This window comes from Rhagoletis pomonella, unplaced genomic scaffold (genome assembly GCF_013731165.1).
Source record: "Rhagoletis pomonella isolate Grant_MI unplaced genomic scaffold, Rhpom_1.0 Rhpom_scaffold_00977, whole genome shotgun sequence".
In the NCBI taxonomy this organism is placed as follows: Eukaryota; Metazoa; Arthropoda; class Insecta; order Diptera; family Tephritidae; genus Rhagoletis; species Rhagoletis pomonella.
The window spans coordinates 10,134-36,483 of NW_023459531.1; the positions used below are offsets into that span (position 1 = coordinate 10,134).

General features: G+C 37.4%; 1 protein-coding gene across 2 annotated transcripts in view; it reads right to left on the minus strand.

Moving 5' to 3' along the window:
* Positions 1-1,291: 1,291 nt before the first annotated feature.
* Positions 1,292-26,350, minus strand: part of LOC118751766 (dopamine D2-like receptor) — a 37,440-nt gene continuing 12,381 nt past the window's right edge. The window contains exons 3-6 of one of the 2 annotated variants that reach the window (XM_036486584.1): positions 4,769-5,002; positions 4,141-4,275; positions 3,630-3,730; positions 1,294-1,777 (exon numbers count right to left, since the gene is read on the minus strand). In XM_036486584.1, coding sequence (XP_036342477.1) covers positions 1,566-1,777; positions 3,630-3,730; positions 4,141-4,275; positions 4,769-5,002 — 682 coding nt within the window. In that variant the 3' untranslated portion in view covers positions 1,294-1,565. Of the gene's footprint in view, positions 1,778-3,629; positions 3,731-4,140; positions 4,276-4,768; positions 5,003-26,350 lie in introns of both variants that reach the window. The other variant, XM_036486583.1, reaches the window with a different exon arrangement.

A 26,350-nucleotide genomic window follows, 5' to 3' on the forward strand; every position in this document is an offset into this window, starting at 1 on the left:
TAGAAAGACGACATTCGAGAATGTGGTTCTGTATTTATTAGTCCTTAACGTATAATTTTTGCCATATTAAATATTGGAAATTTTCAAGGATATTCAAGGATAAAAATTTGAAAGGACATTTTGTATACCTTTACTGTAATGAAATAGGGGGTATAGTGAAAAAACACTACAGTTGTGAATTTTTATAAAAAGCCTAAAGCAGTAACTAATTTTTTGTCATGGGTCGGACATAAGGAACCGTAATTATTTCATTCTATCATTGAATTGAAATGCTTAATTTTCTTCAATGCAATACTAATGCTTTGGGAGGATGGAAGATCGAATCATTTGCTAACCCCTTCGAAACAAAAAAAAATGTATAAAATCATGATTTTGCTTAGTCTTCTATATTAAAATATGTGTACATACATAGTACTCGTATTTAATTAGTTGTATAATTTTTAACTTTGCTGAGGTATCTAGAGTGTAATAAAATCATATATCAAAATGTTTTCTTCGAAAAAAACGTTGATTTGGGGTATTAAGAACTAATTCATCAACGGCCGTTTTCTGAAGTAACATTTAACTTTAAAACTCACTTTATATTTAAAGGTTGGATTAAAAATAAAGCTATGTATAAAGTTAAGTGTCGGCCGCTGTGGTGTGGTGGTAAGCAGTGCGCGCTTCCACTCCGCAGCACCTGGGTTCAAACCCTGGTCAAAGCAACATCGCAAAAAATATAGAAAAAAGGTTTTTTCTTAACAGCGGTCGTCCCTCGGCAGGCAATGGCAAACCTCCGAGTGTATTTCTGCCATGAAAAACAGCTTCTCATAAAAATACAATCGCCGTTCGGAGTCGGCGTAAAACTGTAGGTCCCTCCGCTTTGTGTGACAACATCAAGGCGCACGCCACAAATCGGAGGAGAAGCTCGGCCAAACACTAACATATGTGTAAGCGCCAATCTATTATTATTATTATATTATAAAGTTAAGCATTCCTATGATCGGTTTTTGATGTACGTATGTTTCTTGGTTGTAAACTAATTTAAAACCGATAATAAAATGCTTTACTTTAGGCACAAGCATTAATTTTAATGCAGTCTTTAAATATGAAGTGAGCTTTAAAGTTACAGCTTACTTGAGAAGACGGCCCTAAGCCTTGCATGTTTCACAAGCAAGTTTATAATTGTACACACTGATTCACTTACTCATGGAATACCCCATATGCAGGTAGCAAACTAAAGCAAAAGCTCACAATTCGGTCTAGTTACGAGTATTTTCCAGTTTATTCTTAGTTAGTTTCGTAAGGATTTTATCTTAATTATATATATGTACTTAAAAGTTGTAGTATTGATCCTTCGGATGTACATATGTACGATTTGTTTTTATCTTTTATAAAATTGCTGTCTTTCGTTTAGTGGCTTAAATGTATCCACCCCGAAATTATTGCATATTTTATTTAACTATGTATATGGAATATTTTTGGTAATTTGTAGAAAATTTTATCATAGCAATAAGGTTGTGCTTAACATAATGCGAAATGGCTCTGGCCCATGCAAACATTCGTTCGATAAGTTCCAACGTCGATCACCCTAAATGCATTATCTTTTTGAATGCTTTGCGAAATTCCTGATTGAAGATCGTATAGATGATTGGGTTGACGAAACTATTGATGTAGCCCAACCAGGTGGTGAGTATGAAGGCGGTCACGCCTGGTCGCCAGTCTATTTCCATGATCGCACAGATCGCATCCGTCACATTGCAAGTGAAGAATGGTAGCCAGCATATGAGGAATACGCCTGTGTAAGAACATAATTTATTGCATTTCAAAAGTCATAGTTTATGCAATCAATTATAAATATAATTAGTACTCCTGCATATAATTAGGTTTTTTCAACCAATGATTTTATTTTAAAATATGCCCCGTAGCGAATGTCATGCATTAGTCACTTAAGTATCTTGTACGGCCATTTTATGTCTTAAATGACTTTCGGCTCCATTTATATGGAAGTCGTTCACGACTTTTTCATAGAAATTGTAATTTGGTCGTTGATGGCCTCTGCATGACTTTGTCATGCAGTGATCATTGATGACATTCAAGCGACAGTATCCCGTAATGGACGTTTTATAAATGACCGCTGCAAGACATTGTCTGTTATAGGTGTACACCGGCTTGACATAGTCACCAGTGTCATTGTCAGCTAAATGTTGGCATTTTTTTTTTTGTAATTTTTTACTCAAATCAAAAAAACTTCATAATTCCGCACTCAAAAGGGTTAATATAAAAGTCAATTGCCAAATATGTGTACCGAAATAGAATTTCATTGCTAGCTGGCACACTTTATATTAGTGGGATTCATGAAACGTCGCAAAGTTGTTTCACATGTCGCATTTGACGCAAAATTTGCCACCTTGCAACGCAGCTGATTACTATTGTATGGGAACTTTCTTGCGACAAAATTGCGACATTGCCATAGTATTTGAGCTGGCAATCATTGCAAAGTCGAAGTCGCGAAACAAATGTTTTTTATTGTCTTCAAATACTTCATGAAAAAGTATCAGTTAAAGCTGCTTCGAAATATAATTGTAAAAACTTTTCTTTTTCTCTAACGCGCGGCATTTTTAAAAAATTTTACATTTGCAATCCGGAGTTGCGATAGGTCGTTCATACAACTTTGTTCCCAACATTTCCATTTCGCTAAAAATGCCACTTGGCGACGTTTTATGAATCTCACTTATATTTCATTATGCTTATAAACATTTAACAATTGTCGCCACTTCCGTACCTTCCGAAAATTTTCTTCGAAGGCTTTTCAAAAGAACAGAGAAAGCTCTTAAATTAATTAATACATTTCACTGTGAGTTATACACTTATCGAAGTTACGATTGTTGCATTTTCTTGTTGTATATTTTTAATTGAAATAAACTGAAATGTCTGAAATTCATTAATTGCTAATTGGTCGCTACCAGTGCGTCAATTCACTTAAATCAGCTAACCATTTCCCTAATACAAATTAACGCGGAAATTTTTCTTCGCATTTATAAAGTCGACAATGCCAGCGTGCTGTAAGACTTTCAAATAGAGTCAAACCCCCCCCTAAAGCTAATAACCTCAAATACAAACTGTATCTTAAAGCTTAGAATCCAGCTCTCAAGAAAAATCACAAGAAATACTTTTTATTGTTGAAGAAATATTTGAATATGCGAGCCAAGGCGAATTTATATAAGGTGGGGTTACTAGATCAGCTGATTTTGTGTTGTGTTTCGCCGTACGGCTTCTAATGTCAAAATTAATTTTTTTTTTTTTAATTTTCACACACACACTTAAAGATTTCCATAGTTTATGCCGCCAAAGCAAAAACATGCAAATTTTTGTTTTTGTACTCCTGCTATCACCTTATATTAATTCGCCTTGATACGAGCATTTTTTTCTTGATAGCTACAAACTGATTTCAGAAATTTTGATAGGAGAAAATTTCTTTTCCATTTCTTGTGTAAAACTTGCATAAATGTACTTTAACAAGCATATTATCTGAAGCAAATTTTCTGAAGTATAAACCTCTCGCAAAATATATTCCTGGGTGCGCCCCTGCATTTAGTTGAAAAGTTTGTTTGCCCATCTCGACGGCAACCTCCTTTAGTTCTACTTACCCAGAACGATTGCGAGCGTTTTGGTGGCTTTACGTTCTTTCTTCGCGGACGACTTTTCGCGCTTCTTTTTCGAAGCTTTGTGGACTTTGTAAATCGTGAATCTGCTTCAAGCCAATTTGCATGCCACAATGTAGTTGATACATAGATAGAAAATGCAGCACGTGGAAGCAGCCCAGCGATACCAGATGGCAGTGGTTAGCAACAGTCGCAGCGATAACCACAAATTTAATGGAATAGACAAAAAAGACAAAGAATATTTAGAATTTAAAGTTAAAATATAACTCTTCTGTGAATAATGGCCCGAGCCGAGGAAGTGTGAGTGGAAATATGGAAGCGTTAGAGTGGAAATTTATGCAACAAGGTGTTAACTACGCTTCGGTGCTTACTAACTTTTAATTATGGAGTACTTGGAAGCCGATGGCTACGCCAACACCGCCGCGCTAGTCGTTAAAGAGCTCGCGAGGTATGATGGAATAGTCACCTGTAACTGGCTTAACTGGCTTCTACTTACCTTGACGCTTGCGAGTTTTTCTTGTCTTTCCGAGAAGATGTCTTCGATGTAGCCGAGAGGGTGGAGTCATTGCGTGCCAGCGTCATCGCCTCTTGAACGCCATAGCGGACATAGGACAGCGGTTTCATGGCAACACTGTGGGCGCCAAGTTGTCATCAGTTACGTATACATGTTTACATACGTATACGGCCGAAAGCAGGGAAAATATCACGGGTAAGTTGGAAGAAAAATGCAAAATAGAAACTTAATCGCTAATAAATTTTAAGTGTCAACGCAACTTGGTGAACATTTAATGTAGGTATGGTTTTTTGTATGAATAACCTATAAAGACCACAGGACGGAAATACTGGGCAGAACTTGCTGGAGAAGCATTAGGACGTGGAATGAGCGTGAGGTATGTCTATATATATCTATGTATATGTATTGTATGTGTCCTTAGGGTATCCGTCTGCAATGACCAATGTATATTTTTATTGAAAATTGAACGCTCTACAAAAAAAGTTTTATTTGATTTTTTCGATAAAAACACTACTCCCCAAAGTTATTAAAGAAAAAAGCCAACTTAGGAAATAAAGGACACCCTAATATGTCCTATAGGTATGGTTATGTGCTTAAGGGTGTGCTATACCTGAGTGCGGGCTCCCGTTTGGTGGGTGAATCACCAGTTGCGGTATTGCGCCGGCTGCTGCTCACGCTTGACCGCTTCAACGTCCCACTAGGCTCCGGGCTATCCGGCGGCGATGAATCAGCGGCTGCGCCTGCAAGGACATCGTCAACGTTTGAGGGTGCATAACCAGAATCATGATTACCATTTGGATCGGCCACCGCAAGTTGCGGAGGGCTGCTTATCTGAGCTACAACACTGTGTGACGGCAGCAGATGCGTTGAGAAACAACGATGCGAATTCGATTGAATTTGTTTTTTGATGCGGATTTTAAATTTATGTCGACGATGCGGACGTGGCGACAACGCGTGTTCGTGGTATTTACAGTTCAAAAGTGGCAACAAAAAGGGGAAAAGAAGAAAAATGGAAAAATGTGCGGATTAATTAAAAATTGGCATTGTTGGTTAATTGCATAGCGTATATGTATGTTTGTTTGTTTGTGCTTGTAAACGCATACTCATAAGACAATCAGAATTACTTTTGCGGTTTCGTAAATGTGTGTGTATGTACCAGGGTTGTTGCGATTATTCGCATTCGCAACCGCTTAGCTTCCGCATTAATTTTAACATTCGCATTCGCAAATATCAATGCGGATCTTTTGCGAACACGAATATTGTGCAATTGTACTGATAAAACGTATATTTGGCACACAAAATGATAAATTTAGCCAATATTTTTTGCCTGTGGAGATGCTACGTTAAAACTGCCTCCTTCTTTTGTAAAGTCAGAGAGTAAGATCCTTCAATAGGTAATTCCAGCGGAAATTTTCAATGTCTAGCTATAAAGATAATCGACAATTTGCGCAGTAAAAGGTAACCTTTAATTAGGTAAGAATTATGTAAATATCGAATATTATTTGTCAAAGGTCTGTTGAAAAAACTGGAAGCATCGCTAATTTTTAACCGACTTCAAAAAAGGAGCAGGTTATCAGTTCTTCGGATCTGTCTGTCCGTCCGTCCGTGTACACGATAACTAAAGCAAAAATTGAGATATCTCAACAAAATTTGGTATGTAGGTTTCTATTTATCCAAGGAAGGTTGGTATTGAAAATTGGGCGAAATCGGACTGTAACCACGCCCACTTCCCATTTAACGATAATTTTCAAAAATAAAAATCATATATTTAATACTTGCGTCGGGTATTTAATGTTCGGCTCCGCCTGTCTGTACTTCCTTTATGTACAATGTGCAAGTGTAAAGTGTAATTAAATATATAAAAAAAATAAATACAGTGGTCAAAAAATTATAGCCGAACCACTTTTTGCCAAGTTTTAACGTATTATTTTTGTTCTTATTTAATTTTGGTATTTTTTTATAAAAATATAGTTCATTATTTAACAAACCCATATAAATCCAAGTTTCCAACTTTGTGCAATATAAAAAAACAAGTAATTTTTAGCAAAAAAAAACCGACTTCAATTCTCATAAAAAAAATATATATATATAAATATCTCATGATCCAATGATCGGATCTAAACCAGATTAGTATGGGACCACCTCTGAGACACTACCCCCGATGCATCGAAATCGGTTGACGTGGTCCAAAGTTATAATAAAAAAAAAATATTCCGACGAACTGATAACCTCCTCCTTTTTTGGAAGTCGGTTAAAAATCAACAAACTGTCGTACAAATTATGAATGTAAATAACAGAAAATACTTTACAACTCCAGAGTTCTTGTTTTCAACAATATAAATATAGTGCATAATAATTAAAAGTGTATCATGTTAAAATGAGTGTGCACACCATTATACACAAGGGCAGATAAATTATTTTATATTTATTACATTTTTGAATAGCAATAATGAGATCATTCCCATTTTCAGTGTTTAAATATTTAGTCAAAGAACTCAATACATTTCAAAATTACTTCTAATTTGAAGTTCACTTTAAAAAATTTTAAATAGAAGCCGATTTCCCTCTTTAGGCCAGAAAACAAACTTTATTCTTAAGATCCTCTCAGTTGCTTCGTTTGAGTGTGGAATTGAAAAAAAAAACAAAATGAAGTATTTTTTCAAATTGTGAACAGTACCATTTTTTAAAGACTTCATGTATATTTCCTCATTGCTTAAATAATTTTTTAAACTACGCAAAAACCGTGAAAGGCTAAGAACTCGCTAAAAAGAGTATCTAACTCTATGGCTGGGTTTCTCTAACTCAATTTAACTTAGTTTAGCCATTTTTTGGACTCATATTCATGGTCATATTCACCATCTAGGCTAAGCCAAAAATTAGCCTACGTTTTAATCAGCTTATTCTTGACTAAGTCCAATAATTGACTAAACTAAGTTAAGATGAGTTGTAGAAACCAGCCCTATGTCTTGTATGCAAAACTCTTTTACAAAGTCAGTAAATTGAAAAAAGGAATTGTAAGTTATAGGCAAAAGCCATTTGAATATTCAAATTTGGTGTTATTAAACTGAAAGTTATTTTTGAGATAACTACGGTACGTAACGACCCGGCGATATGCCCATAAAACGATTGATATTTTTGTTGTATTAATTTCTTGGGCATATCAAACATTATCTAACACGTGTCAACTATAATTAAATTATTTTCTTCTTATTTTTTTTAGTCCAGTTTACGGAAGTTCCAACGTTATGTAAAAACCTTAAGAAAATCCTAAAGCATTTTGTTTGAATTGAAAATTCAGTACAAATCAGTACAAATTTTGAAAAATCAAGACATTAGAGTACTGATTGAAGAAATGAATAAAATCAGTACAAGAGTTGGAAGATCAGTACTGTACTGATAAAATCAGTACGTCTGACAACCTTAGCTGCTGTTGTTGTACAGCACCACTTGCGGCCGGGTAAAATACTAAAATTTAGGCTTAGTTATTTTTAGCGAAAGGGAGGACAGAACCGCAATTTTTGGGGATAACCAAAAATTCGAATAAAATGTTAGCTTTCGCATTCTATATATTTTAGCGATAGCGAAAGTTAGAATCCGGCTGCTGGTCGTCACAGTTGGCTTTGATTTCTAAAACAACTCCATCAGTAAGAAACGCAATAATAATTCCATAATTTTCGTCTTTGTTTGATAAATAATTGCAAAAAATACGCGTTTTTTCTTCTAAGAGTTTCATGAAACTTTCGCAAATAGCAACAGCACCAAATTTGGTTTTCAACATGGTTGACAACCGAAGAAAGCCTTTCTTTATTTGAACATCCAATCAGCTAAACTACAAACATCTCGCCTTTTGTAATACATAGCATGATAGCCCAGAAAAAACTGTTTTTCTTGAAAACGGCCAAAAACGGCGGCTTAAGTAAAATAAGATCAACTCACTACATCCCAGTTTATCCATTTCCATTTCCATTTTGTTTGCCAAAAGTTAACAAAATAGTAAAAGCTTACATAAAATCATAAATGGAAATAAATCATACAATTTTTGAGGTTATGCAAATAAGTCCGATTTTTTTGCAAACAAATTATAAAAAGTCACTTTTTTTAAATTAGGACACATGTTCTCACTTATATTTTTGTTTTCCATTAAACATTTTCCTTTAATTATTCGAATTTTACAAAAAAAAATCCACTTTAAACTTAAGAAATAAACCGGTTGCGCAAACAACGTGTCAATAACGTTTTGAAAGTGTAACTTTGTTTGATTGCTGTCTAACGGTGGTTTCTATTTTACAAAAACAAAGTGAAGTTTCTGTAATTTTGGAGCATTCCCTACAGGGTAACAAAAAAATATGTAAAACTGCCTTTAAGAAATTGGACTTTCGCACAGCCAAATGAACCATTTGACCTAATGTGGATGGTTGGCAATTTTTGCTCGCGAGCAACGCCAGCGTCGCAGTTCGTATACGTACGTGTCCAGATTTGGGCATTTAGCGCCAATTTGGCGATTTTTTTTGGATATTAGCGCGTAAAAATTTAGCTGATCTCACCTTATTATGGCTTTTATTTTATTTAAGCGAATTGTGCCTATTGGGAAATGTGTTAATACAAATATTTTTTAAAGTATGCATTTTTTAAAATAATGAATCATATAAGTGATTTGTGTTATTTATTATTATCCTGAAGGCATTATATTCGTTTTTGGTTTTAAAAATTATGTTATAACAAGATCTCATATTTAAAATAAAAGATTTTTAAGCTGATTATATGAATTTAATAAAAAAAAAATTGGCGATTTGTTTTTCATAACGTCGCACATAGGGGTATTTGATCGATCTAGGCGGTTATAAGTCTACTTTTTTTAAACTTATCGTAGGAACAAAAAAAATACTACCTGCCACAGTTGAATAATTGCGGAACAATAGGCAACCCCTACCAAGAACTTATGACGCCACTTTGACGGAGTATCTCAGTCGGAACTTGTCAGTTTGTGATAGTGCACGTTTTATTTTACGACATTCCTTGTGTTGCGTTCAAAAGTGATTATTATTATTGTGGTCATTATACAATTAAAAATTGTTATGAAGTCTGAAGACACAGGTAAATCTACATTTATTTTAAATAGTTTCGATTTAGCAAAATTTAATCTAAGTAATAATATCAGTTATCGGAAATATTATATTTTTTTAGTGATTATTTTTTCATTACTTTGTAAACCGTAAGCTTTTAGTTATACTTCCATGCATTTCCACGTTACATTACTAGTTGCGTTCTATAGAATGGAGCTTTGATAGTATACTGCACAAAAATTAGCTTCCGATAGCTACCGATGAGCTTTTTATGACCAATAATTAAGATAGATATAAAAAAAAAATTTCGTTTCCATACACATTTTGTCATTTTTAAGTACAGTATATTTTGCTTAGCTGCACATCCTTCTTTGCACGAAAAACTTGTGCACGTAACCGAAAAGGCACTTAAGCGAATTTTCTTTACTACTTCAATGAGGAAGGTATCCGAATCCCTATGAAACCAAATATTGGCGGAGCACTTACCATGTTGAAATTACTGCAAGCGAAATTTTTACCGAATGTTATCTAATTATCTATATAACTACATAAATTGATAGCCATTTTCGTTGTTCTGCGAGATTAGCACAATAAATAAAAGGTTGTAAAATTAGGTAATTGTAGAGCCAGTGCAGGTAAACGTAATACTTTCATTGATAATTGATACTAGTCGCACAATTTTTAAGGCAGGTATCGCCAATGTGCAGGTATGTTGAATGCATCTATCGGAGCAGTTTCCTTATAAATGTTAAAAATAATGCTTTTGATGGGCATTTTGGGGTAGGTATCTTAAATGTGCACTTAAGCATAGAGGCAGCAAAGAAAAATATACTGTATTTACTTTGCTTTAGAGTCACCAACTGGTTCCTGCTATAGATCAGTAACTCGAAAATATTTATTTGATAAGATGCATCGACAAAATTCTATGAATTTTGAGAACAAAATAAAGTTTCTTCAAAATGATATATTATCATCTGACACCTTCTCCGATGAACAAATAAGAAATATAAAGCACAAATTTTCCCAACTAAAAGCACAGTTCATACAAAGGTGGATAAAAGCCCGTGGAAAAGAAGAATTTTTTTTTTTTAAAGTAACGTAACATGGCTACAAGGAAGATTTTCAATTCCCAAAGGTATGCAACAGCCGCGATCTGGTCGTGTTGAACAGGTTACTCCTAAGCTTTAATCCACTCATTAGTAGTTTCAGGCCAAAGCCAAAAAATCAACCAAACCCTTTTCAAAGGAAGAAATCGATATTTTGCTTCCAGCTGAACCAACTAAGGATGACACGAAGTCTGGAGAGTCTTCAGAAGAGGAAGAAGGGGCCGATGAAGAATCTTGGCACTCATCATCACCCTAAAATAGTTTTTTACACAAATTTTGTTTTAGAATTCAATTACACATTTATTATCCATTGCATTACAAGATAAAATGGGTTATTGCCATCATTTTATTTGTAACTTACATCTCAAGTCCATACGCATTTTAACAATAAAAACAAATTTTTGAGCAACATTATAAAAAAAAAAAAATAATTTGTCTGTTATTCCCTTAGTTAAAGTTGAATTTCATTTTTAAACAGATGGTAACCCTGCCACATGTTGTTTATAAATGAAGCCTTTCAAAACCATTTCAATTGATACCCATATTGTAGTTATTCAGTTAACTTAACTATATTTAAGTTTTTACCAGGTGGCAACTCTTTGCATGTACTAACCTATATATAAACATCGCCGAGACGAACACGTATGTAGGTATGCGTGTTTCTACAATCGGACCACGGCAACATAGAGTCTATCGGTGTCAAACTTTAACCAACTTTATTTTCGTTGCTTTGGAGGAATAAATGTACGTCCTCCACCTATATTTACTTGATTTTAAACATTTACAATTTTAGACATCGTAACACGTCTTTTCTAAACATTTTGAAATAAAATTTTCATAAAAATAATTTTGGCCGCCTAAATCGGCCAAATACCCCTATGTGCGTCGCCTGGGTAAAAGATTGTCGTAAGCGCCATTTTGACGATTTTTAGTTCTAGATGCAGTTATATATTTTGAAAAAAGGTCTTTCGATTGGTGTTATCAGTTTTTAGGTATCTCCTTTAGTTTCCGAGATATTGACTACAACTTTTTCGATAATTTAGTAAAAAAAATAGTTGATGATGCAGTTATATTAAACTAATCAATATCTTAGAAGTGGTGTTCTCCATTTTTGTATATATCCTTTAGTTTCCGAGATATTGAGTAAAAAGTGTCGTTAATTTAGTAGAAATTTTGATCATATTTTGTCGTATTTCATACAAAGTGGCTGCCAAGTTGTGGACAAATAGCGCTTACGACAAAATTTTACTAAATAAATCCTTCATAAACTCAAAACTAATTAGCAATAAACATTAAAAATTAAATGATTTAAGAATTTTGTGAACTAGTAACATTTTCAGAGACTTTGGAGAAAATCTATCTTTGCGTTTTTTAGAAATTGCATTCCAAACTTCAACCTCGATTTCCCACAACCTGCCGAAATTAACATACGAGAATCTTTTACCCAGGCAACAATAAATGGCTATTTTCTTTTTGAACAATCTGGACGTACACAGAAGCAAAGCAACGAATTTCGATTCAGTCTACTTTCAGATTTCACCAAGGCAGCGTCACCAGCGTTGCTACAGACAAATTTTTGTTCCTACCAAAATTTCCTACCATAACCATCCAAAACCTACCAAAAATTTTTTTGAGTTTTAATATTTTTTTTTTTGCAATGTCAAATTTATGACTTTGACAGCTAAAATAACACTTAGTAAAACTAAAACACAGCTAGTAAAATAAAAACAAATTAACTGCGTATAACGATTCATTTTACTGTACAGACTTGCCCAAATTTATATCTTTTTATATATACATACATATCATCACTAGATATGAATAAAGACGCGAGCTCAAAAGTTAACAGCGAAAAAAGACGCGTAAAAAAATGTCGGCGAAGAAAAACTCTTTACATAGGTGACGGCAAGAAAGCCACGTTAACCTCTTTGACGGTGAAGAAAGACGCATAAACTTACGTTCGCGGTCAATTACGTTTGCGAGTGTAACAGTATACGAATTCCCAAAGAGTTTTTGATGTTGAATCCATGTTCACGCGTCTTTTTTCTAAAATTTTTTTCACGTGTCCTTTTTCGTCGTCCTTACATCTATTCCGTGTGTTGCAATATCCATGGAAGCAGCAGTTAATTTTTTCTTAAATTTTTATGAAGAAAATTATTTAAAAATATTAGAAAATTCCACTACTTAAGTATATGTTTGGCTTTCCATTTTTTTATTTTTCCAGCGTCAAAAGTTGGATTTTTTTTTGAAAAAGTTGGTACAACAAAAAATACGAAACACGTTTTCTGTCAGATAGCTAACATGGCGTATAAGAAGAAGTGAAACTACCTTCTAAAAATTATTGTATCATGGGTTAAACCTATATAAATTTTCTACAATTTTACAATTATTATACTTTTCGTATGGAAAATTTTCTATAAACTAATAGTATTCAGCGTAGCCGTTTTGGTCTAATTGAACCAAAATTGGTAGTTCGGGTTGGAGCTAGGAGCGTTTTCCTTAGCCCTTTATTACGAAATTAAACCAGAATCAAGTACTTTCTACTTAGAATAGTTGATAGCTATTATAATATTGAAAAAAATATATATAACGCAAAGAATCAATAAGATGAAGCGAGGGATGTCTAGAACGCGGTTAATCGATTTGTGTTCCAAGTGAATTGTATTACCAATAGGTCGACCAAGTTAGCCCGATCACTTTAGGCCTTTTCAACGAAAAACTTCCAGGAAGAAATTTTTAACGCAGGAGACACCAATCTCGTTTAGGGAAACACGAAATTAAAATTTTTCCCCCAATTGCGATACGGAAAATGTCCGCCATCTTTGATTTTGTGTTTTCGAGTGATGCGCGTGCAAACATACAGATAGGCAGAGATGTTTATAAACACAGTACGTATTCAAGAATGATAGAATATAAGATTGCGCCGATTGCAGCAGAATTCGTGAGAGTAATTTTGGCGTGACGTAATCGTAGAGTTGACAACTGGGAGCGTCGAGAATAAGGGCGATTAGTGATGTGCTGAATTGTCGGTACCCAATACTTCCTTTTCGGTATTCGATACCGATTCTTTACCTTAAACCTTCGCCATTATATGCATTTCAAGTTTAGAAAAAACTTTCATTACTAATTTATATGATATCGGCTAAAACACTTGAACTTATCGCAACAGAAAAATATTATTTTATCAGTTTTAACCTTAGTCGATCCAAGGTTCAAGAAAAATGCTTTGACGGATGAAGAAGCTTTTCAGAGGGGAGACCTAACCAGTTAGCGACAAGTTTCGGATCGATATCGCACTTGTTGGCGTAAAAATATTTCATATCATACGTCAACAAAACCGATACCGGTTCGAAAATTGTCGCTAACTGGTTATAGAATCTGCCCCCAGGCCTCCAAAAATGATATCGTCTGATTCAGCTGGAACAAAAATGCTTCAAACAAGTAAGAGTTTCTCTGCGTTATGGCCTTGAACCGACATATATCCATCTTTCATTTGAATCAGTATTAAAAGCTCTATTGGCTCCTACATTCGGGTTTTGATAGGCGAGTCTCCCCTCCCCCCTGAGCCGTTTTTTCCATATATTTGGCCTGTGTGCGCTTTTATTCGAAGTCTAAATGCTTCGGTACCGAGTATCGAGAGTATTCGATACTTTTTAAATCGGTACCGAATATCGATCAGTACTTAAAAGTATTGACTCAGCACATCACTACTGCTGTCATCTCGACTGTGACGTCAGCAAAACAGCTGATTGTGTCAAATTCACTGAGAGCCGATTAGCGGTGTTGCGATCGGCGCCACCTTCTGTATTCTCTCCACCGTGGTACGTATATTGTATTGTACGTATATCAACATAGTTCATATATTGAGAGGGAATCGAATTCTCTACAAACTTGTTCTCTAACTTTTTTCGCGAAAAATGCAAAATTCGCGCGCAAATCGTAAAAACACAAAATCTAAGATGGCGGACATTTCCCATATCGCAATTGGGGGAAAAAATTTCATTTTATGTTCACCTAAACAGGAGACACCTAATTGCGTCAAAAAATTTCTTCCTGGAATTTGTTTTCTTCTTACGTCGATTTTGGTCTAAAGTGATCGGGCTAATGCCACGACAAATGAATGTGAAAAATAGAGGGTGGTGATGGCGGCGTGATTTGTTTGCGGTGCTATTGTACATATGAGACATTATTTTTCATATCGGACACCAAATTTGGTGTCACACTTTCGATTGGCTTAAAATTTTTTCATGGGTTCAATACATGAAATAAGCTAGCCCAGTAAAATTATATAAATTTGGTAGGAAATTTGAAAAAAATTTGTAACAGGGATTTTTTGATGCAGTTTACTTCTATTTGACACGTAGATCATGGATCCACAGTCTTGCCCCTAAATTTCACTTGGCAACATTCCGCCATCTTCGAATTAACTTTTTTGGGGTTCTTTGCGATTTTCAAGATTATTTTGCATTTTTCGTAAAAAATGGTTAAATACAAATATGTAGAGAATTCCATTTCCCAGATTTGTTATATAGAAGGTTTTATAAAAATAGCATTTTTTGTTGTAAAAAATTAGCAAAAACTGTGAAAAAATTTTACATTGTCACGGTTTTCACCATTTTTTGACAATTTCTGTTGAAAATACATAGCAAAATCCAAAGATTTAGAGAATTTCATTCTCCACAACTTTTGTACCTACATTTGTTTTGTACGACGCTTAGATCACAGCCAGGAACACGATAAGCATAGCGATGTACGGGATGCGCGGTAAAACTTATTTCCACACCACCGCTGAAATAGAGTTTTTCGGCGCGTTTTTTTTATCGTGGTGTCCCCAGTAGGCCTAATCCATGGGCATTGTTTTTTGCTTTTTAATGAAAGCAGGTGAAGGTGTGGAAATAAGTTTTACGGCGCATCCCGTACATTGCTATGCTTACCGCATTCCCGGCCGTGATCTAAGCGTCGTACAAAAAAAAGTAGGCACAAAAGTTTTGGAGAATGAAATTCTCTACAACCTTGGAATTTCAATATGCTATGTATTTTCAACAGAAATTGTCAAAAAATGGCGAAAACCGTGACAATGTAAAATTTTTTCGCAGATTTTGCTAATTTTTTACAATAAAAGCTGCTATTTTTAAAAAACCATCTATATAATAAATGCGGGAAATTAAATTCTCTACATATTTGTATTTAACCATTTTCTACGAAAATTGCAAAATAAGCCTGCAAATCGCAAAAAACCAAAAAAAAATTAAGTCTAAGATGGCGGAATGTTGCCAAATGAAATTTAGGGACAAGACTGTGGATCCATGATCTACGTGTCAAATAGAAGTAAACTGCATCGAAAAATTGCCGTTAAAATTTTTTTTTGTTTTTTTCTCCTGCCAAATTTATCTATTTTTAGTGGGCTAATCGCTATGTTTGGCACGTTCTCGGCCGTGATCTAAGCGCCGTACAAAAAAAAATGTTGGTACAAAAGTTGTGTAGAATTAAATTCTCTACATCTTTGGAATTTCAATATGCTGTGTATTTTCAACAGAAATTGCGAAATGGCGAAAACCGTGACAATGTAAATTTTTTTCACAGTTTTTGCAAATTTTTTACAATAAAAAATGCTATTTTTAAAAAATCTTGTATATAACAAATGTGGGAAATGAAATTCTCTACATGTTTGTATTTAACCATTTTTTACGAAAAATGCAAAAAATTGCTGTTACACTTTTTTTTCAAGAAAAAGTCTAATTTTACTGGGCTATAACACGTGTTCGAGGGTTTTTTTTTTTTTTTTTTTTTTGGGGTATTTTCTTTTAAAATTTTTACTTTTTTTTTTTTTTTTTTTTTTTTTTTTTTTTTTCTTCGGAGATATGATCTGTCAAAGTTTGCATTTTTTTGTGATTCTGACTAATCATGTACTACTTCAAATCCCTATATCTCGGGTTCTGCGCATCGCAGAGACTTCGTCTTGATGTCGTTTTAAAGCTAAAGAAACGGGCTTAGCATTTCTTTATATAAGGTGGTCAAGATTTTCCCAAAGCTAACCTAGCTATTAACAATTGAACTTTTTGAAGATGATTTGCATAGTGAAGACCAGTAAATTAGAGATTTAAATTATACCATCGTAATCCTTGTTTAATTCTCTACAAAAAAACATATTTAAAAAAATTTGGGGTTTTTCAAGAACTATTTTTAAAATAATTTTTTTTTATGACGAGATGGTTTTTTTTGGTGAGAATCAACAATTTTTTGTAATTTGTTTTCGAAAACTGATGTTGAGATATATTTAGGAGGATGTTAAACATCGGGGTTTTGCAAAAATTAAAATTTTATTGCGGATTCCGATAGAATACCTATCCAGATATAGTATGGGTATGGCAAGATTTGTCTTTAAAGCGACAAACTCCTAGAAATGGGCGTGGCAATTGCGGGACTAAAGTTAGCAAAAGCGCAGATTTTATTGCAGATTTCGGCAGAATATCGCTTCGTTAGTAACATTTGTTCCACAACTTTTTCAATCCATATAGATATTCTCTACAGATATATCCACAATAAAGTCAAAATTTTTGAACTTTGGTTTTAACATAGCCACGCCCATTTCTAGAATATTCTTTGATTGAAAAGGTTGTGGAACAAATGTTGTTAACCAAGCGATATTCTGCCAAAATCCGCAAGAAAATTTGAAGCGAATCGGAGACATGACATATTTTTTTTACGAAATCCGTCCGACTTAAAAGAGAATGGCTCATATGTATGACGATGTGTGTATTAAGTGCTGCAGCAATGATAAGTGGTGGTGTAATATATTTCGTGCCGAAATTCCACTTTTTATACATACATACATTTAAGCAATATTTTGATATGATGCAAAATGGCTTTGAAAGCTTATTTGATTGCCTTTCAAGGAAAAATATTGCCATTGAGCCACAATCACTCCTTGACCTTAAAAAAATTGGTCAAAACAAGTGTTCTTTGAAAAAAAACATGCAAAATCCAACGGATATATTAAAAAAAAAAACATTTTTTGCATTTTTTATTATAATAATTACATACATACATTTGTAAATATGTTTATGTCCGTTTATATTATTCTGCGGTGGCCGTTTCCCCGTGTGCGCGCGCTGAGACGGTTGTATTTGGAGTGTTTTGTCTCTCTACTTTCTTGGTGCAGTAGCGAAAGCAAAAAGCCGGGGGGCATTAGGGTCATCATTCATCACAATGGGGCGATTTTACACTAATATTATAGATTTTGAGACGAGAAACACGATTCCACTGTTTAAAAAACTAAAAAACAAATTGCAGCACCTCAATTTGAAAAATGCATTATATATTGCATTTTTTATTAGTTGCATGCAGCTGTGCATCCTTCACACAATTTTTATCCCTCGAAGAACAAGTCAGTTTTAATGCTATTGAAGACCTTTAATTTAAGCCAAAGAAGAAGTCTCTATTCCCTTTGACAGCTAAATTATTACGATTCTAAAGTTAAACTTCGAAATTTCATTCGACATTTTACGCATTTTTATACATTTCATGAGCATGAAATGGTATTATGACTTTGGTCCGATGTTTGTAAGTACCAGAATAAGAAGAGATAGACCCATTAAAATGTATACTTAAATGATCAGAACGACGAGCTGAGTCGATTTAGCCATGTCCGTCTGTCCGTCTGTCTGTCTGTCTGTCCGTCTGTTTGTATGCAATCTAGTCTCTCAGTTTTCGAGATATCCGGATCAAATTTGGTGGGTGGGTGTATTTTTATAATGTATTAATCATTTGTCGGAACCGGAAGAATCGGACCACTATAAAATATAGCTCCCATACAACTGATTGTTCAGATATGAGATTTTTCGTTATAACTTCTCCATTTATGCAGCTAGGAACGTGAAATTTTGCAATACTTCCACCCATTACACAGGGCAACACTGAATTTGGTGCGGGAAATGTTAAATCTGTTTTTGATAGACTTTTTTGAGTTGATTACGAATCCGTAATTATAAAGATTCCATCACGTACAGATTTTGAGAAAATCGTGGTCAAAGTGTCAAAAAATCGGGTTTTTTTTCAATATTTGAGAAGCTCGAGCAAAGAGTAAAAATGTAGTAGAACCTGTTGGCCTGTGTTACCAACAGAAAACTTAGAGTAAAAATTACAAAGATCGGGTCACTATAACCTATAGTTCTCATACAACTGATTGTTCAGATATACGATTTTTCGTTATAACTCCTCCATTTAATTAGCTAGACACATAAAATTTTGCACTGTTGTCACTTATTATCAAAAGAATACTTTCAATGAAAATGGCGAAGATCGGGTCGCTACAACCTATATCCACCATACAACTGATTGTTCAGATATGAGATTTTTTGCCACAACTTCTTCATTTATGCACCGTTTTCACTCATTATTAACAGAATACTTACAGTGAAAATAACAAAGATCGGGTCAATTTTACATATAGCTCCCATACATCTGATTGTTCAGATATGAGATTTTTTGTTATAACTACTCCATCTATGCAGCTAGAAACATGAAATTTCGCACTATTTTCACTCATTATCAATAGAAAGTTTACAGTAAAATTAACAAAGATCGGGTCACTATAACCTGTTTATTGCCCCCATACAACTGATTGTTCAGATATGGGGTTTTACTGTAAAACTCCTTTATTTGGACAGCTAAAACCGATAAATTTCGTAAGCTATTTTTTAAATAATAATACAAAGTCTACTGAGAAAATCGTCAAAATCTATGCTGTATAATCTTAATCTCTTGTACCACTGATTGTTCAGATACCAGTTTTTGCGATATATGTTATATATAGATATAGATAGATATAGATATAGATATGATGTTATGTAGGAAGCTAAACCCATTAAATTGTGTTACCGGTTTACGTACCGATCACACAGCAGTGGAAATCACTTAGATTGGTGCTATATAAGGTAAATCTTCCATACCTCTGATTGTTTAGATATGATTTTTTATATATGTATCTCCTCTATCTATGCCTGCTGTGAATATATAAATTTATTATAAAGTAAAATTTTCAGCTGCTCATGAAAGGTATGAAGCCTTCGGCATAGCCGAAGACAGCGCTGCTCTTACTTGTTTTTTTTCTAATTTAGAAGTAAAAACTAGTACAGCAGTTTCGAAGTTTGGTTTAAAATTGTTATAACTTGGCTCTCAGAGGGCCTACCTTGGCTCAAATTAAAGGTCTTAAATTGCACTTATTGTTCGAGGGATATAAAATTTAGTGAAGGATGCACAGCTGCATACAAATAGAAAAAATGCAAAAAGGAATGCATTTTTTAAATTAAGGTGTTCAAATTTTTCTTCGAATTTTGAACAGTGGAATCGTGTTGCTCGTCTCAAAATCTATAATACTAGTGTAATAAAAATACAAAAATTTTTTGTTTTGGAATAAATCCCGTGTATTTTGCATGTTTTTTTTTCAAAGAACCCCCCCCTGCCGTGGGGATGAGGCTTAAGTGGTGGTTTAAATCTTCCTTCGGGGGGCTTCAAACCAGCACGAACCAAGAGGGAAGCTCTGTATGGAAATTGGTTGACCACCCGTCTGCGTAACCGTGGGCGTCGTGTTCCTCCAATTATACATACGGAGAGGACCAACCCTTCTCTCCCATCTTTCCCTATCCTTTCCCCCCTAATCCAGGGTGTTATGCGTCACCGTGTCTATTGGATGGTTTGCAGCCAGGGGTATCCGGCTGTATTCTAACGGCGCTCTCCTGATACCGGGTCACCTCAGGAGGTAGAATGACCTTGCCACGGCGGAGGGGACCGCTGTGGGCGACGTCTCCCTTCTCCCCCCCCCCCTCCCCCCCCACGTCGAGCAGTGCAGACGTTTATGAAAAAATGAACCACAACAAAAAACCCGCCTCGGATAACCGAGAACCCCCCAAAAAAAGTAGACCCACCCAGTCAGGAAGGTCCGGTCTGTCCTCGGACAAGACCAAGCAAGCCAGCGGTGCAAAGCCTGTGGCCAAGCCAGGGCTGAGCATACGCTCCGTCTCCTCTGGGACTGCCTCAACGGCATCGAGGCCCGCTTCCGGCAACCGGAACCTAGACAAGCTAGCGAGGATGTAAATCCGTCCGGTGCTGGTAGCAGACCCACCCTCGCAGATAGGTCTTTGGGAGGCAAGGGCAGCCCTGTCAGAAGACAAGCTAGCCCTGCTGCCGTCCCCGCCACTCCAGGAGGCAAGGGAACATCGACAGGTGCAATCCCTAAAGCGGCGTCGGCGACATCAGACCGCATGGCTAAGCCAGCGGACTCTGAGGTGCGCCATTCTAGCACTAATGTAGCGATGGGCAGTAGCCATCCCCAGAAGCACATTAGTACATCAGAAAGGTACTATCGTACCAGACGGTCAGCCCTCAGAATCCTGGAGAGACTGAGGGACAAGAAGCCAGAAGAACTGACCGCAGAAGAGCTGGACTCAAGAAATTGGGCCGAAAAGTTTATGGCTGAACACCAGGCAAAAGCCAAACAGGATTCTGCTCAAGGCAAGCGGAAGTCCTCTAGGGAGATAAGCTCGGAACCCAAGAGAACAAGGGTATCCGCCATTTTAACAGCGGACGAGCTGCAGAAAAGATCCTTCGCGGACGCAGCGAAGGACACATTTACCAGGGCTGTGATAGACCGCAGCTCACTTGATGGTGTAATATCATCACAGAACTGGGACCTGGTCAACAGACGACTCTGGGCCGTCTATAAGGAGGTTCTAGGGGAAAACCCAGGACCACCCCCCGTTGTGCGGACGCCGGTTGGTTCCAAAACCGCGTCAAACTGACAAGGTGCGCAGACCAGAGATCCGTCGACCTATACACCCTGGCCATAAGTCGAGTAGGCGAGGTCTGGCCGGGTGCATGCCTTGAGTTGATAAAGCGGGAAGACATTCCCAATCGGCCCAGATCCAGGGCCTGGATTCCAGACTTCCACACGGACCCACAGGAAGTGCTGGAATGGATAAGCATAGGCAACCCCGAGCTACCCACCCACGACTGGAAGGTAGCAAAGATAGGCGATATCGATGGCAAGCGAAGGTTAGCGGTAATAGTCCTCAACGAGGAATCAGTAGAACCGCTAACCAACCAAAACTGGAGGATAAATTATGGCTTCCAAGCCTTGAACCTCCACGTTTATCGGCAGGACGTGTCAGGGAAACAACACCCTACCGACGAAGCGAATGCAGCGGAAAGTGCTACTGACGACGAAGTGGCATCCACCTCCGGAATGGTAGGCGAACTCTTCGAGAGGGTGACTCTAGGGGGCGGGGGACCACTCCGACTTTTCCGACACCATGGTGAAAGGAGAAGGGGAGGATATCCTCCCCCTTTCTGACGAAGAGGACGTCAACCAGACTGTGGTTGGCTGTCCAGCAGCAGCACGCAAAACTGATGGTGGGGATAGTTCAGATTAATCTCCCCCACTGCAAGGCGGCCTCAGCCGCACTTCTCCTCCGTCTCGCCGAAAGAGAAGAGGAGATCGCACTCATCCAGGAGCCTTGGGTCATAAAAGATCGGGTTTGTGGATTGAATATGAAAGGATATAAGCTGTTCTATGTAAATGACAAAGGTAAACCCAGGTCGTGCATATTGATAAAAAAGTGTATTAATGCATTTCTCTTGATACAGTTTAGCGATGCGGACAACGTCATCATAGCAGTGGAATCAGGCGGAATGTCTATTTGGCTGGCTTCCACATATATGGCCCACGACGCAGAAACATTACCTCCACCACAATCCTTAAGGAGCGCGGTAATGGAGGCCTCTAGACGCGGCACTCCGATGGTCATAGGAGCGGACGCGAATGCCCATCATCACATATGGGGCAGCTCAGATACAAATGAACGCGGTGAGTCGATATTCGAATTCATTATGTGCAATAACTTACAGGTTAGCAACGTAGGTGATACCCCTACCTTTGTGACGTCTGTTAGAAGGGAGGTCCTTGACATTACATGTGTCAATGAGCAGGGGGCAGAACTCTTGAATGACAGGAGAGTCTCAAAAGACAACTCCTTTTCGGATCACATGTACGTCGTTTATAACCTATACGTACCAGTAAGAAAACAACAAGCGGTCTTAAACCGCAGAAAAACAAATTGGAAAAAATTTGAAACAATATTTTCTAATAATATTTCTGGCCTCACAAATCAAATAAACTCGGAACATCAACTTGATAACGTCGTAGACGATATAACTAAAGCATTTCATCGTGCAGCAAAATTAGCCTGCCCAATCAGGGCAACAAGTAACCAAACCAAAACCTCCATGGTGGTCCACTGAAATTGCAACCCTTAGAAGGGAATGCAGATCAAAATTTAATGAAGCTAAGAGATCCAACTCTTGGAGTGAATTTAAAGACTGGCAACGCCGATTTAAGTATGCAATAAGAGACGCTAAGCGCTCCTCATAGAGGAACTTCTGTCAGAAGATAGAAAGTACTTCGGAGGCCAGCAGATTGCGTAAAATACTATCTATGAGTCCCAGCAATATTAGCTATCTCATCAAGGAGGATGGTGATTGGACAACTAGCAGCGAAGAAACTCTAGAGCTTCTTGTACAGATGCACTTTCCGGGTTGCCTCCACAGTAGAGTCACAAATACCCGAATCATAGGCAACCATGATGACATTCCAGCGAATATCATAACCGAGGAGAACATAAAGCATGCTATTAGCAGCTTCCAACCGTTTAAATCTCCGGGACCAGACGGCATTATTCCCGCTGACCTACAGCATACAGCAGGAATGATTGCACCCATACTCGTACCAGTCTTTGAAGCAGTGTTACGACTGAATTATATACCCCACAAATGGGAGGAGGTAAGAGTAGTTTTCATTCCCAAGGCAGGGATGTAGTTTACACACGAGACCAAAAGACTTCAGACCAATTAGTCTGTCGTCCTTCCTGTTGAAATCTCTAGAGAGACTAATAGATGGGCACATTAGAGACAAGGTGGGCAGCAAACTTTCGGTAGCCCAACATGCCTACAACAAAGGGAGATGAGTCGAAACAGCACTCCATTCTTTAGTGCACAGAATCGAAAGATCACTTTATTACAAAGAATACACCCTCGCGTCCTTCCTGGACATCGAGGGTGCTTTCAACAATGTATCTCCTGCAGCGATTATCTCATCTCTGATAAATCTGGGAGTAAGCAATTCACTAACCTCATTTATTGAACGAATGTTAATCGGCCGAGAAATAAGCGCAGGATTAGGTGGATCAGTAATAAAAAGGTTCCCCGTCAGGGGTACACCCCAGGGGGAGTAATATTACCGCTCCTGTCGAACATAGCAGTAGACAGCCTTCTTCGGGAACTTGAAGACATTGGCGGTTAGATAATTGCATACGCCGACGATATTGTAATAGCTATCTCGGGTAAACATCTCTCAACATTGACAGATCTGATCCAAAGATCCCTCAACAAACTATCCCTGTGATGTAACAGGCGAGGACTGGGAGTGAATCCTGAAAAAACAGACCTTGAGCTGTTCACCAGGAAGCACAAGATACCTGATCTCGGGAACATAACTCTAGAGGGCAACACCCTCGCAATAAAGGAAGAGACCAAATATCTAGGTCTCATAGTAGATAGGAAACTAAACTGGGGCCGAACGTTGCAGATAGAGTGCGCAAAGCAACAGTGGCACTATATTCCTGCAGCAGAGCAATAGGGAAAAAATGGGGGATGGAACCCAAAATAATACACTGGCTATACACGGCGGTGGTTAGGCCAATTCTCTATCACGGTATAGTGGTATGGTGGAACACCCTTGGGAAAGGGGTAAACTTCAAAAAAGTGGACAAGGTTCAAAGGCTTGCTGAATTTTCTTCCGGTGGACCTACATACCAAACAAGTTGCAAGTGGCGCGGCAATTCGAATGAACATTCTAAATAAGTGGTCAAATACCAGTTATGATCACGGTAGAATATTAACGGAGTTTCCGGGGCTACCCGGATTGGTGGACTATGCACTTCCGGAGCCTGCACCCGCTACAGCGTTCGCGACCCTCCTACCCTCAAGGGAAGAGTGGAAGCATGACGTTGTAAGTAGTGGAGAGTCCATCCATGTATACACAGATGGCTCAAAGCTCGAGGGAAGGGTTGGAGGAGGTGTATATTCCCATCACCTGGGAATCTCCCTCAGCTTTCGTCTCCCGGACCACTGTAGCGTTTTTCAGGCTGAACTGATGGCAATCGACAGGGCCACGAAACTGGTAAAGTGTGATATGATACCCCAAGTTGATATCTACATCTTCACTGACAGCCAGGCGGCAATAAAGTCCCTCACGAAGCAGTCGACAACCTCCATGGTAGCCATGAAATGCCGCGCATCTCTTAACGAGATGGCTGAGTCATTTCGCCCAAAGGTAATATGGGTTCCGGGACACTGCGGCATAGAGGGGAATTGTAAGGCCGACGAACTGGCGCGACTTGGCACGAAACTTCCTTTTGAGGATATAAACGTCGAAATAGGAATACCCTTACAAACTTGTAAGCTACTTATCTCCGAGAGGCTCACTAAAGTAGCGAACGAAAGGTGGCAGGACGAAATCACCTGCAAAACTGCCAAACAATTATGGCCGGTGCTCAGCGCCAACCGCACTGGCCTACTACTGAGTCTAAATAAGTCCAATATTAGATTATTAGTATCCGTCATAACAGGACACTGCCTAATTGACAAGCACGCCTATCACTTGGCCTACGTTCACATGACTTCTGTAGAAGTTGTCAAGATGAAGAAGAGGAGGAAACGATTCTGCACCTGTTGTGCCAATGCCCTGCTCTATCTAGACGAAGACTCTCCACTCTCGGTAGGAAATTCTTCGACAACTTGGAGGACCTTAGATGCGTCGAAATCAGGGATCTTCTAACATGCGTTCAAAATTCAAAATGGTTTTAGGAGGGATTGGGAGTTGCTGACCCAACATGCGGCATCACAATGGGCCCTGAGCCTAAGTGTGTCTTATAGACGACCGCGACAACCTGCCTACCTACATTTTTCAAAGAACACTACATTTCACCAATTTTTTTAAGGTCAAGGGGTAATTGTGGCTCAGTGGCCACAATTGAAAGGGATTTACTTTAGCTCTCAAAATCATTTTGTTTCGTATCAAAATGCTGCTTCTGTCGAAAGCGCTACGATTAATTCGCGTGCAGTGTTCAAAAAGCACACTGTGCGGCTTGTGAAAGGACAAGAGATGTATTTTAAAATGCTGGGCATATTTTTCAGATATGAGTTCAGCGAAAAAATCTATAAGAAATGGTTAAATTTCATATCAGAAAAAAATTTCAATTACCACGAAATTGTTCCGGAAGTAGAATTACAATACCAAGAGTGTAATTGAAATTCGTAACCAAACTCGGATTTTTCGACCAACTCGGATTTGGGAGGGGAAATTTCCCCTATTTAACCCCCCCCGCCTTCCAACCCTTGCTTCTGCACTTGACATATGCTTTTTCATAGTTCGAAAAAAAGATAAATTAAGGAAGTACCTGATGGCATCGAACACGGCACCTTCTGAAAGCGAACAAATACTAGCACACTATTCTGCACGCTCAGCCGCTGCCTCTTGAAAAACTAAAATACTGTAATTGTTTTCAAATAACGTCATCATATTCGAGTGCTTTCCAGATACGAAAATGAACGAAAACTGTAGTCGCTTTCTATTCGTTGTTTTTTTTTGAACGATTTCGAATACGTGAATTAACGAAAATTGTAGCCGTTTCCTGTTTATTTCTGGATACGAAAATTGTACGCAGTGCACGAACTTTGAAAAAATTAATATTGGTAGATTTTACATACAAAAAAGGGTAGAAGTTGGTAGATTTTTTAAAAGAAATAAGGTGGTGTTATCGGAGCAGCTAGATTTTCGCCTCGGTGGTTCTTAATGTCAAAATTATTTAATTGTGCGTAGTTGGTGTAATTTTTGTTTCTGTACTCCTGCTATAACGTTGGGGTAATTGTCTTTTTTTTACAAAAGAACAAAAACTGTATTTAAAGTCA